Here is a 12,205-nt window from a genome sequence, read left to right as displayed (position 1 = left end):
CACCACTGCTGCACCACCACCTGACCCCTGACCCCTGGTTTTCTCTTTTAAGGGAGACAGTATTTGTGGGGAAATATTTTATTTTAGTTATTCTCAGGATGAATTGGTATCTAACAGATTTTTTGATAATTAAGCAGGAAACTCCATACATATTCCTTGCATCTATATTTAAATAATCTTGTTATATAAACCTGAATTCTTTGACTTAGTCAATGTTCAATGAAGGCCAGATGCTCATCAAGCAAAGAATTAAAGGAAATGAAAGAATTAGCCATGTAGATGTCTGGTTCAAGGAAGGCCACCCCACTTTCTTTTGGCTGCACCAGATGTTGAATGATCAATCCCTTTGCTCAACCATTTCTAAAATATTTTAATGCTTCAGAGGAATAGATGGTGCAAAGACCTTAAGGTAGGAGCATGCCTGGTACGTTCAAAGAAGAGCAAGAACACCAGTATATCTGTTATGAATGAATGAAGGGAGGAGTACTAGGAAATTAGTTCAGAGAGGTCATAAGACTGGATTGGACCTTAAAAACCACTCTATGCATTTTGGCATTTATTTTGATTAACATGGGGAAGGTTGAATGGTGTTGAGCAGTGGAGTAACATGCTCTGGCTTCTGTTTAAGCAGAATCTGGGGGCTGTGCTGAGAAACAGCTATAGAGGAACAGGAGTGTAAACCAGTAGACCAGTTAGGAACTTCTTGCCATATTCCAGGCAAAAAACTGGGCTTTAGAACAGAGATATAACAGTGGAGGTGAAGAATGTTCAGACTCAAGATATTATTTATTTTTTGTTTTGAGAGATTTTTGCTATAGGGCACATGCACTCACCAGAGAAACACAGAGACAGAAAGCGAGAAATCACCCCCAAGGTGAATGGCCACACCACAATTCCTTCTTCTCCATTCTCCTCTCAGGATTTCGGGGCATACATGTACACATGGCCAGCATGAGTTTTAAGCTGCCAGGTCCAGGATTTGAATCACAGTCGACTACAGGGGAGTTCAGAGATGTAACCATGAACCCATCTGCCTGTTGCAGATTCTAGATATTTTTAAGAGCCAAAAGGCATTCAGATAGTTTAAATAGAAGTAATAGACTTAAACAATTATAGTCTAAATTGTACTTGCTAAGATAAAAAGCCTATTTAAATTTTCATAAATATTTGGAACTAGCAGATGGCATAATGGTTATGTTGCTGGACTCCCTCGTAGTTGACCACAGTTCAAGTCCCAGACCCAGCAGCTTAAAACTCACACCAGATGTGTATGCATGCATGCCGAGGACCCCAAGAGGAGAATGGAGGAGAAGGGATTGCAGCATGGCCATCTCCCCTGGCGGGTGATTTCTTGGTTTCTGTCTCTGTTTTTTTGGTGAACACAAGTGCCCTATAGCAAAAATCTCTCCATGCACGTACACACACCCAGAGCGATTTTCAAGCCACCAGGTCTGGGACTCAAACTGCAGTTGGCCATGTGTGGGTTCAGCAACAAAATCACTACACCATCTGTTGTTCTCTGGGTATACTTCTAAAAATATCTTTCTTTTATACTATTTAGTCTTTCCTCCAGTTGGCTCAACTGTGAGCCCTCACCAATATTAAACATTGATGGGGCCAGATGGTGGTACAGCAGTAAAATAGAATGTTCTTCAAGGCAGTTTCACATGGGAAGTTCCCCAGTTCAGTTCCAGAGACCTTCCTGAGTGGGCTGGACACATTCTTGCCCATGATATGGAGCTAACTGAAGGCTGAGGATGGATTGCAGCATGTAGACCCTATTAGGAGTGTGTGTGTGTGTGTGTGTGTGTGTGTGTGTGTGTGTGTGTGTGTGTCTTTATCTCTCTCACTCATAGAATAATTTTTAAAAATATTTAACATCACTATTGTGCTTTACTGTAAAATGTTTATTATCAGTGTATTTTTAACTTGTTAAAATAGTAATAAAGAGAGTGAAAATTGTAAGAGCTTCTATTTTATCACTGAGCATATTTTGTGCTCCTTGAGGATAAGGAACAGAATAAGGACAAACACATCTCTTAAATTCTAATTTGTCAAAACTTATATTTACTTATGAAGCTCTACTTAATGAAAAAATTGTGATCACCTCAACGGAAAGAACTGTTTTTTTCATTTGTTGAATGGAATTGAATCATTTCGGCAGACATGAAAGTGATTCAGGCCCATTTACCAAGTGTCATTATTTTGTATCACATTTATTACATCTACACCATGAGTCAGACTAAAACAACACAATAAGTGAAACATGGTTTCCAATCTTTGATTAATCATGTACAGAGTGGCTTCTTTGCACCAAGACCCTATGAAAGTGCTAGAGACATTGTGGTAACTATGACATGGACTCAACTCACTAAGAGTTGGAAGAAGCTAAGGCCGACATGTGGGAATCAGTTAAGGAGCTAAACAAGATATCCTGTAGTCAAATACTAAATAGTTTGGTAAAGACAATAAGTCAATAGGAACTGAGTGGAGCAGAGGTTGACAAAGGCCTATACTTGACAGGAGACTGGACTTTATTTGTCCTCAAAGGATGCGGAAGATTTGTATAGAAAATGGCAAAGAGGGCATATCAGATAGGGAGAAAATGAGCAAAGGCCTTAGAGGTGGAAGCAAACATGGTGAGTTGAGAGAAAAGTAAGGAACCTGGACTGGATGGGAGAATGCTAGTGAACAGTTGGGGGAAGGGAGTTGGAAAAGTAAGGTAAAATTCAATTCCAAAAGCCCTAGAGATGAGCAAATGTGGTCAGACTTAGCACTCAATTGTCTTTGTAGTACAGTATGACACAATAGTTGCTGACTTGTGCCAGTATGGCTCTTGTGAACTTGGTGTCGTTCATATGTCCTCATCATTTTTCTTGTAAGATTTTCCTCCCCTGTGCCTTTGGTTGTTGCTACTTGCATGTTCAAGTCAGAATGTACTTTCTCATTTAGGGGAAGCACTGGTTCATCAGATCTCAATGACCAGGAGGCTGGTCCTGGGACCCCGAAGAGCACCCGGCGCAATGGTATGACTACAGTCACCCAGAATTTTGAAGGTAACCCTAGTGGCACAGGCAGTAGGCTGCCACTGTGTTAAGCTGGAGCCGTATGGGAAGGCCTAGAATTAAGATCCCAGGTTGACCTAAACACACCAGTTACACCTATGATCTTGACTGACTGGAAAGCTGGGGTGGGAGTGGATCATGGAATGGTGAAGCCCAATCAAGAGTGTTCTCTCTCAATAAATAAATAAATAAAAGCTTTTAAAAAAAGAATTTTTAGAAGGCTCTGACTTTGATCAATATATTACTTCTCAGAGAACATATTCAAAAGTTGACTGCACTAAAAATTTTTAAAACTGATGTAAATCTGGAAAAGTAGAACCTTCACATCTTTTCATAGTTTCATTTTCTATACATCTGTTAAAATAAGGGGTCAACACATAATGAAGACTTAAGTTGCATTATGTATACACACACATACGTACATGACCAATTGATAAATTCTATTTTGTACTGGCTTCTTTTTTAAACTTTATGTATTTTTTCTGCAACAGGGTGGGGGGCATTCTCAACAAGGTCTTCATGTTTTTCACTCTCAGTCTTTGCCGGCCTGAATCAGGGGCATGTGTTTGCACAGCTGGCACGCCCAAAGAGGTTCCAGGATACAAACCCACGACCTCTCCCATTTGGGTCTACTTGCACCACTGCTGCACCACCACCTGACCCCTGACCCCTGGTTTTCTCTTTTAAGGGAGACAGTATTTGTGGGGAAATATTTTATTTTAGTTATTCTCAGGATGAATTGGTATCTAACAGATTTTTTGATAATTAAGCAGGAAACTCCATACATATTCCTTGCATCTATATTTAAATAATCTTGTTATATAAACCTGAATTCTTTGACTTAGTCAATGTTCAATGAAGGCCAGATGCTCATCAAGCAAAGAATTAAAGGAAATGAAAGAATTAGCCATGTAGATGTCTGGTTCAAGGAAGGCCACCCCACTTTCTTTTGGCTGCACCAGATGTTGAATGATCAATCCCTTTGCTCAACCATTTCTAAAATATTTTAATGCTTCAGAGGAATAGATGGTGCAAAGACCTTAAGGTAGGAGCATGCCTGGTACGTTCAAAGAAGAGCAAGAACACCAGTATATCTGTTATGAATGAATGAAGGGAGGAGTACTAGGAAATTAGTTCAGAGAGGTCATAAGACTGGATTGGACCTTAAAAACCACTCTATGCATTTTGGCATTTATTTTGATTAACATGGGGAAGGTTGAATGGTGTTGAGCAGTGGAGTAACATGCTCTGGCTTCTGTTTAAGCAGAATCTGGGGGCTGTGCTGAGAAACAGCTATAGAGGAACAGGAGTGTAAACCAGTAGACCAGTTAGGAACTTCTTGCCATATTCCAGGCAAAAAACTGGGCTTTAGAACAGAGATATAACAGTGGAGGTGAAGAATGTTCAGACTCAAGATATTATTTATTTTTTGTTTTGAGAGATTTTTGCTATAGGGCACATGCACTCACCAGAGAAACACAGAGACAGAAAGCGAGAAATCACCCCCAAGGTGAATGGCCACACCACAATTCCTTCTTCTCCATTCTCCTCTCAGGATTTCGGGGCATACATGTACACATGGCCAGCATGAGTTTTAAGCTGCCAGGTCCAGGATTTGAATCACAGTCGACTACAGGGGAGTTCAGAGATGTAACCATGAACCCATCTGCCTGTTGCAGATTCTAGATATTTTTAAGAGCCAAAAGGCATTCAGATAGTTTAAATAGAAGTAATAGACTTAAACAATTATAGTCTAAATTGTACTTGCTAAGATAAAAAGCCTATTTAAATTTTCATAAATATTTGGAACTAGCAGATGGCATAATGGTTATGTTGCTGGACTCCCTCGTAGTTGACCACAGTTCAAGTCCCAGACCCAGCAGCTTAAAACTCACACCAGATGTGTATGCATGCATGCCGAGGACCCCAAGAGGAGAATGGAGGAGAAGGGATTGCAGCATGGCCATCTCCCCTGGCGGGGGACTTCTTGGTTTCTGTCTCTGTTTTTTTGGTGAACACAAGTGCCCTATAGCAAAAATCTCTCTATAAATAAATAAATACATTTTCATAGATATTTAAGCAAATGGATTCTGTTCAATGGCTAGGAAAGTACATGGACAGCTGACTTTTTGGCAACCTAACAAGGAATGATATTCAAAATGTTCAGCAACTGGTATGACAGGAACACTTAGAAGTCAGAATGGACACTGACACAAAGCTGGGATAATATCCTAGGGATCCTTCCTTGCCATGCAGTAACCTGGATTATGAGGAGTGCTGGGATTGTGAAAAGGGGGAGCAGGGGGAATGGAGGGTGGACTGAGGGTGGTGATACTGTTTACCAACTAATACAGAAGAATTAAATTCTTTTTTTCTGCAGAGGTTTTTGCTATAAGGTACATGTGCTCACCAGAAAGACAGAGAGGGACAGAGAGATAGAAAGTGAGAAATCGCCCCCCAAGGGAATGGCCACACCGTAATCCCTTCTCCTCCATTCTCCTCTTGGGATCTTGGGCATGCACGCACATGCACCCGGCGTGAGTTTAAGCCGCTGGGTCCGGTACTCAGACCATGGTCGACTATGTGGGAGTCCAGCAACATAGCCATTATGCCAACTGTTGGTCCCAAGGAATTTAAAAAATTTAGCTGGTGTTAGCAGGCCATGTAGTGGTTGGGGTGCTGGACACCTGCATGGCCGATCATGGTTCAAGTCCTGAACCTGATGGCTTGAAATCATGCTGGGCTCATGTGCGTGTGTGCCCAAAATCCTGGGAGGAGAATGGAAGAGAATGAATTGCAGCATGGCGGGGGTGGGTGATTTCTCACTTTCCCTCTCAGTCTCTCTCTAAGTGACACACACCCTATGACAAAACCCTAAAAAAAGAAAAAATGAACTGCTGTTGTAGCTGACTATCGATCCAATTATCCATGTTAAAGCTTGTTCTCAGAAGAATTATTTTCCTAAGTACCACTTGAGATTATTAGAGGGAAAAATCACTATTGTAATGAAATAATACTCTCAAAACAACAGCTCATAAATTTGTGTTTCTTTATTAAAGAACATATGGGCTCAGACACCATGACACTAAGGTAATGCAAGTGCCCTGCAAGGGTGGAAGCCATACAGCTGACTGCAAGTTTGGGTTCCTGGGTCAGTCTGAAAACACACCTGGCATGCACACAGGCCTCTGGGATCCTGAGGAGCTAGGTGGCTGGGAAAAGGGGATTAGCAGTGTGATAAGACCCTGTTGAGGGTACTCCAGAATCCCCATGAATTCTCATGCACTATTTTTAAAAGAAAAAAAATTTCTTAAAGAGTACTTGTATCTCCCTGACAGCAATTCCATTCAGTTGGGTTGAGAATGTGTACATTTAAATAGGTAGTGCCGATGTTGATCTCACCCTTTCATGCTAGCAGATCTAAAATAGTCTTTTCTGTGAGAAAAATAAAAGAGACAAAGAGAAATATTTTCTGTTGAATAAAAATGAGACATTACAGAAGTCGGTGAAGCACATTTGGTCATTCGTGATGAAAGATAGAAGTATATAGGGTTATGAACTTTTCAACTTCTCTCATTTCTCTTTGTTTCATTATTCTTTTGTACTTTCCATGTAAAAAAATTTTAAATAGAAAACTTCTAGAACATGAAAGTCTCTAACCTGTCCTCTGCTATGACGTAATCTATTAATTTTAGTATTAGCATCTTGAACCTCCAGGTTATGTATTGCATGTTAATGACTGTACGATATTAATTGGCCTATTAGTGCTCAGTAGTAATGATACTTCCAGATTGCCTGTGGGAAAATTTACCATCAACATAATTGTCACCAAGGCACTTACCCTTGTTTCGTTAGAGGACTCCACAGGTGAACAACTTTTTAAAGAGGTGTTGAAAATTGACCTAAACTAATTAATCCATTTGACCTCTGTCACGCTCTTTTGATAAACATTGGTGGTCTATGGCAAGTAGAGATCTAGGAGCTATATACTTCCTGCCACAGCCATTATGTGGTAGAGAATAATAGAAGATTAAAAACAGAGCCAGCCGGTGGCATGGTGGTAAAGGTGACTAGATCCTACATGACCAACTGCCTGGTTTGAATACCAGAGTTGGTGATTTGGTAAACAAACTGGGCACATGTGCATGCATGTCCAAAATCCCAAAAGGAGAATGGAAGAGAAGAGATTTGCATCATGGCCATTCCTCCTTCCCTTTGGATGGTACTTTCTTTCTCTCTCTCTTTCTGTTTCTTGCCAGCAAGCACACATGCCCTATAGCAAAGTATTTTTTCAAAAAGATCAAAAACAGTCTAAATTGAAGCTGAATTGATTAGCATGCTAAGCAAGTAAGAGGTACCTCTCTCTAGAGTGACTTAGTCGAAGTATCTTTGAATGTCTAATTTGTGGGCAACAGAAGGGAATTCTTTCTCGGAGAACTTCGAAAGGCACTTTTTGATTATTAATCAAAGAGATAAATGAAAAGTCTTTTTTTTGTTTGTTTGATCATTATCACACCATGATGTCATTTGCATGGAAATTTAGCCTCAACCTAGTTCTTGAAGGTTCAAAAATTCATTTTTTAATGCCTGTCAAGCAGACTTGGGATGGTACAGCAATCGAACCCTGTGGGCATGGGCAAAGTTGAAAGATTTTGTTTATTGTATGATACAGTGAAAGCAAGCCTTAGAATGAATTGTGCCACAGGTGAAAAGCATTTATTAGCAAGCAGCGCACCCCAAAATCACCTATTCCCATAAGCTGGTGAAGTCCTAACTCTGTCCATTTATAAACACTGATAAGTGCCATGCATGAAAGTTTCATTCCAACATAGATGTAGCCAACCTTATTCTGATCAATTAGTCTTCTAGATGGAAACATTGATATGGTCTTCTATTAAATAAAGGAGGAAATGAGGTGGTTGATGTGAGAAGATATTGACAGGGGAGACGAACATAGGATCAACCAAGTGCTTCTCTGAGGATGTGAAACTTGCCAGATTTTTGCCTGATCTTCTAGTTTATGTAAGACTAGCATAGCAGTACCTGGGCCCAACAGATGATGTAATGATTATATCACTGGACTCCCACGGTAGTTGACCCATGGTAGTTGACCTTGGTTCAAGTTCTGGACCCAGCATCTTAAAACTCATGCTGGACATGTGTGCATGTGTGCTGAAAATCCCAAAAGGAGAGAATGGAGGAGAAGGGACTGTGGCGTGGTCACCCTCAATTCCCCACCCCCCCCAGGGATTGATTTATCACTTTCTATCTCTCTGTATTTCTCTGGTGAGTGCATGCTCACTTTAGGAAAAATCTCTATCTTAAAAAAAATGATTAGAGGTACTTGTATCATCTTTCTTACTAACCTTATAGCAGAACACTCACTAATTTTGTGAATGAAAAGTGATCCCGACACTCTTTGTGTTAATTAACAAATTTCTTGGAATAGATTTTAGATAGCAATTTTTGATAATAAGTTTTGGAGTTATATTTTTTCTTTTGAACTCCTGATGAGGGTCTTTCAATTGTCAATTAGTTCGTCATAAAAGGTAATACACATAAATGTGCTTATACTGAAGTATATTTATAGGAAGAATTTTAAAGTAAATTATAATCAGTGCAATCTTTTTTTTTCTTTGTGGGAAGGAGCATGGTTTTGAAAATTCCATTGGTTTGGCTGCCATTGAAAGCAACTCTGAGGAGCCCAAGAAAGGTCATTGCAGAAGTGCTTCGGGTACACCTTCCATAGCTGTGTCTGGGGCCTCTCTCTCTTCAGGTTAGTATTTACTACATACCGACTCTTTTGAAAAAAAAAAAGACTAAATCAGATAAAGTTGACTGCTGAGTGTGTATTAAATGAATGTTTCATGACTTAGAAAATAATCACCTATTCTTTGACCTATGGTGGTAGGCCTACTCTATGAGTCCTGCTTTGAGGTAGACCCAGATGATGCTTTGGAACTTTTACATTCATGAAAATTCAGAATATTAATATAGGAGTGTAGGAAATAGAAATGATTCTTAGATATGTTTGATATGACAGGTAACAGTAGGTAATTTAATTCATATGGTAATTCAAAGTTCCCTGTAACCAGAAAAATAAATTATTCCATAGTTTAAATAAGGAGTTTGAAAGCAGCATTAGGTATTAATAATTACTCCTTTTATTTATATGGTACATTTAAATATGTTATTTAACTCAATAATCACAGCCATCCTCTGAAGCAGCTATTTATATTGAAAGTTATTTTTAAATAATTATTTTTATTATTTTAACTTTATTCATTTATTTATTTAAATCTGACTGGAGAGGGGGAGAAGGAATAGAGAAAGAGAGGAAAAGAGAGAGAGAGAGAAAGTGAGAAAGCAAGCTGCCAAGTCTGGGACTCAAACTGTAGTTGGCCATGTGGACATTTCTGCATTTCACTCAGGAGCAGAAAAGCAATTCACCAGTTAAGAGAAAAAAAATTTAACTGGCCTAGAAGCAAATACCATAGCATCTACTTCTACTTCTCAACAGCTCCTGTTTATTGAGAATAAACAGTGTGTCAGGCACCGTGTTAAGCACTTCTGTATTATTTAATTAACCATTTTAAACTTAAGGCCTTGGAACTAGGTGATGGCACAGTGGTGACACAACTGGACCCACAGAGGAAAAGTCCTGGGTTTATGTCTTAGGCCCTCCCTGAGCAACGGGGCATGCATGTACCCACGATCCAGTCTGGTTGAGACTGGGTGTGGATCACTGCATGAGGACCCTGTAGTGGTATTGTCTCCATGTCTCTGTCTCTCTAGCTCTCTTTGCCTGTTAATCTCATGGAAAGAAAGAAACTTTCAAAAAATAAAGTAATACACAATAAACTTAAAATAAACTTATATCCTTGATTGTTTCTCCAATCTCTCTCATTTATAAACAGCTATAACTCAGCAGGGCTTTGGCATAGAACTATTGTGTGAAAATAAACTGTCCTAACTTGGTAAGCTGTCCAGAGTACTACTGAAGAATGTATTGTTCTTTAACCTATCATTTTAAAACTAGAGGCAAAATGTTCTTTTCATGAATACAATATTCTGGTGCTTAAAGAAACAGAGCTTCTTCTCAGTTTATATGTTGTCACTCACTTTTTGGATGAAAGGAGCTTGCTAAAACATTTAAATGTGGAAGGTTAGAATTTGTTGCCTTGCATTTTATGTCAAACATGAAAGCACAGTGGATTCTTTAAATATTGAAATGAAGAATATTTAATGTTTTATTCTTTTTTCAAGCTTAAGGGTTCATTCTAAGAGTTTTTTAGCCCAGGAGCAGAAGACTCAGACAGCTTACAACTTAGCATTTTATAGTAGAACATTTAACCTTCTGTGATCAAAGGATAAGTGAACACGTAAGTGTTAGTAATTCAGTACAAGGCAATTTCCAGAACACCATGAAAAATGAAAGTACATTAACATAAGCAGCATGAAGTAACTGACGCTGTTGCTTTCATGACACTACCTATTTCTTATGCCTAAAAAGAATCAGAATAAAGACGAAACATCTGCAATGCAAACTTCTAACAAGGGCCAGCCTGTGATATGGTGGTTAAGTAGGCTGGCTCCTACATGGCCAACTTCATGGTTGGAGTCCTAGACCTGGAAGCTTGAAAAATACACCAGGTGCATGAGCATGCATGCCCAAAAATCTTCTGAGAGGAAAATGGAGAAGAAGGGATTGTGTTGTGGTCATCCTCTTTGGGGGTGCTTCCTCAGTTTCCCTCTCTCTGTCGACGACACGTGTTCTGTAGAAAAGCTATAACAAAGAAACAAACTTCTAACAAAATAAGCTGATTCATATCTTTCTTTTTCTTTTCCTCCTCTAGAGCGGAGTCGATCAGACTTAGACTTGAGTGAGTCATTTACAGAAGACTTAGAGGATACTGTAAGCACAAGAAGCAAGTCCGTCCCTGGGGCTTTAGACAAAGACTTGGTAAGTTGATGTAGAAGACTCTAAGGATATTGAGGAGAGAAAGGCATAATCTTGCTCCAAGCAGTTCCTCTTTTAGGTGATGATGAGCCAAGAGTAAGAATGAGGATATAACAGTATCTCTTCCTACTAATCCTAACCGTCTATATATAAAAGCAACTGAGAGAAGTGTTTAGAAACATTAATCAGGAAAGAACATTCATATCTCCTTTGGAAATGCACAGAAAATCAACTAGAGGGGCCAGCAGGTGACATGGTGGTTAAGGGAACTGGATTTCCACATGGTGGATGACAGTTCAAATCCTGGATCCAGTGACTTCAAAATCACACCAGGTATTTGAATGTTCCTGACTAAAGGGACAGCACCTAGTCAAAACCTGGGAAACAGAGTATCTCATCATATCATAAAACAAATATTACTAGATTCATCAAACCATATATTTTCTATGGACAGTTCTATATCTCCAGTTATCCCCAATAAACTACATTCTTTTTTTTTTTTTTTTTTGGAGAGGTTTTTGGTATAGGGCGCGTGTGCTCGCCAGAAAGACAGAAAGAGACAGAGAGACAGAAAGCAAGAAATCACCCCCCAGGGAGGATGGCCGCACCGCAATTTCTTCTCCTTCCTTCTCCTCTCGGGATCTTGGGCATGCATGCACATGCACTCGATGTGAGTTTAAGCCACTGGGTCTGGGACTCAAACTACAGTCAACTACATGGGAGCCCAGCGACATAGCCATTATGCTAACTGCTGGTCCCTAAACTACCTTCTTCATTGAGATTAAATTGCGTGCAAATTAATGTTTTGGTGAACTCATTTATAAAATGAGAAGGTTAAATTAGATTATTATTAAGGCTTCTTCCCACTCTAACGTTCTGATATTTTGATTTCTGTAATTGCTAAAATAAAATTTGAACTCCATAGAAGACAAATGTAACACAAATATTAAATGATATTAATAGTTTTTCCAGGACTGGGGGTCTGGAAGGGAAGCAGTGGGTGCAGCATGCCCCCTTGCTCACCAGGTGCCTTGAGATGTGCCTGGCAGCTGCCGCCAAAGGCGCAGGCAGGTGTCTTGAGATGTGCCAGGACCCACCCAGACCCCTAGGCAGGTAGAAATTTCCTCCATTTTTTTTCTTCTTTACTGTCCCCCATTCTTTTGTAAATTCCTTCCTATCT

At 39.6% G+C, this 12,205-nt stretch overlaps 1 protein-coding gene across 1 annotated transcript in view; it reads left to right on the top strand.

Annotated features, from left to right (window-relative positions):
• The window catches only part of SYTL5 (synaptotagmin like 5), a 249,156-nt gene that overhangs the window by 205,760 nt on the left and 31,191 nt on the right, over positions 1 to 12,205 (top strand). The window contains exons 9-10 of the mRNA XM_006148891.3: positions 8,712 to 8,841; positions 10,922 to 11,028. Of these exons, the coding sequence (XP_006148953.1) occupies positions 8,712 to 8,841; positions 10,922 to 11,028 (237 nt within the window). The remainder of the gene's footprint in view (positions 1 to 8,711; positions 8,842 to 10,921; positions 11,029 to 12,205) is intronic.

This window comes from Tupaia chinensis, unplaced genomic scaffold, assembly GCF_000334495.1.
Source record: "Tupaia chinensis unplaced genomic scaffold, TupChi_1.0 Scaffold000248_2, whole genome shotgun sequence".
Taxonomy (NCBI): Eukaryota; Metazoa; Chordata; class Mammalia; order Scandentia; family Tupaiidae; genus Tupaia; species Tupaia belangeri.
This window is presented reverse-complemented; position numbering and strand designations above follow the sequence as displayed.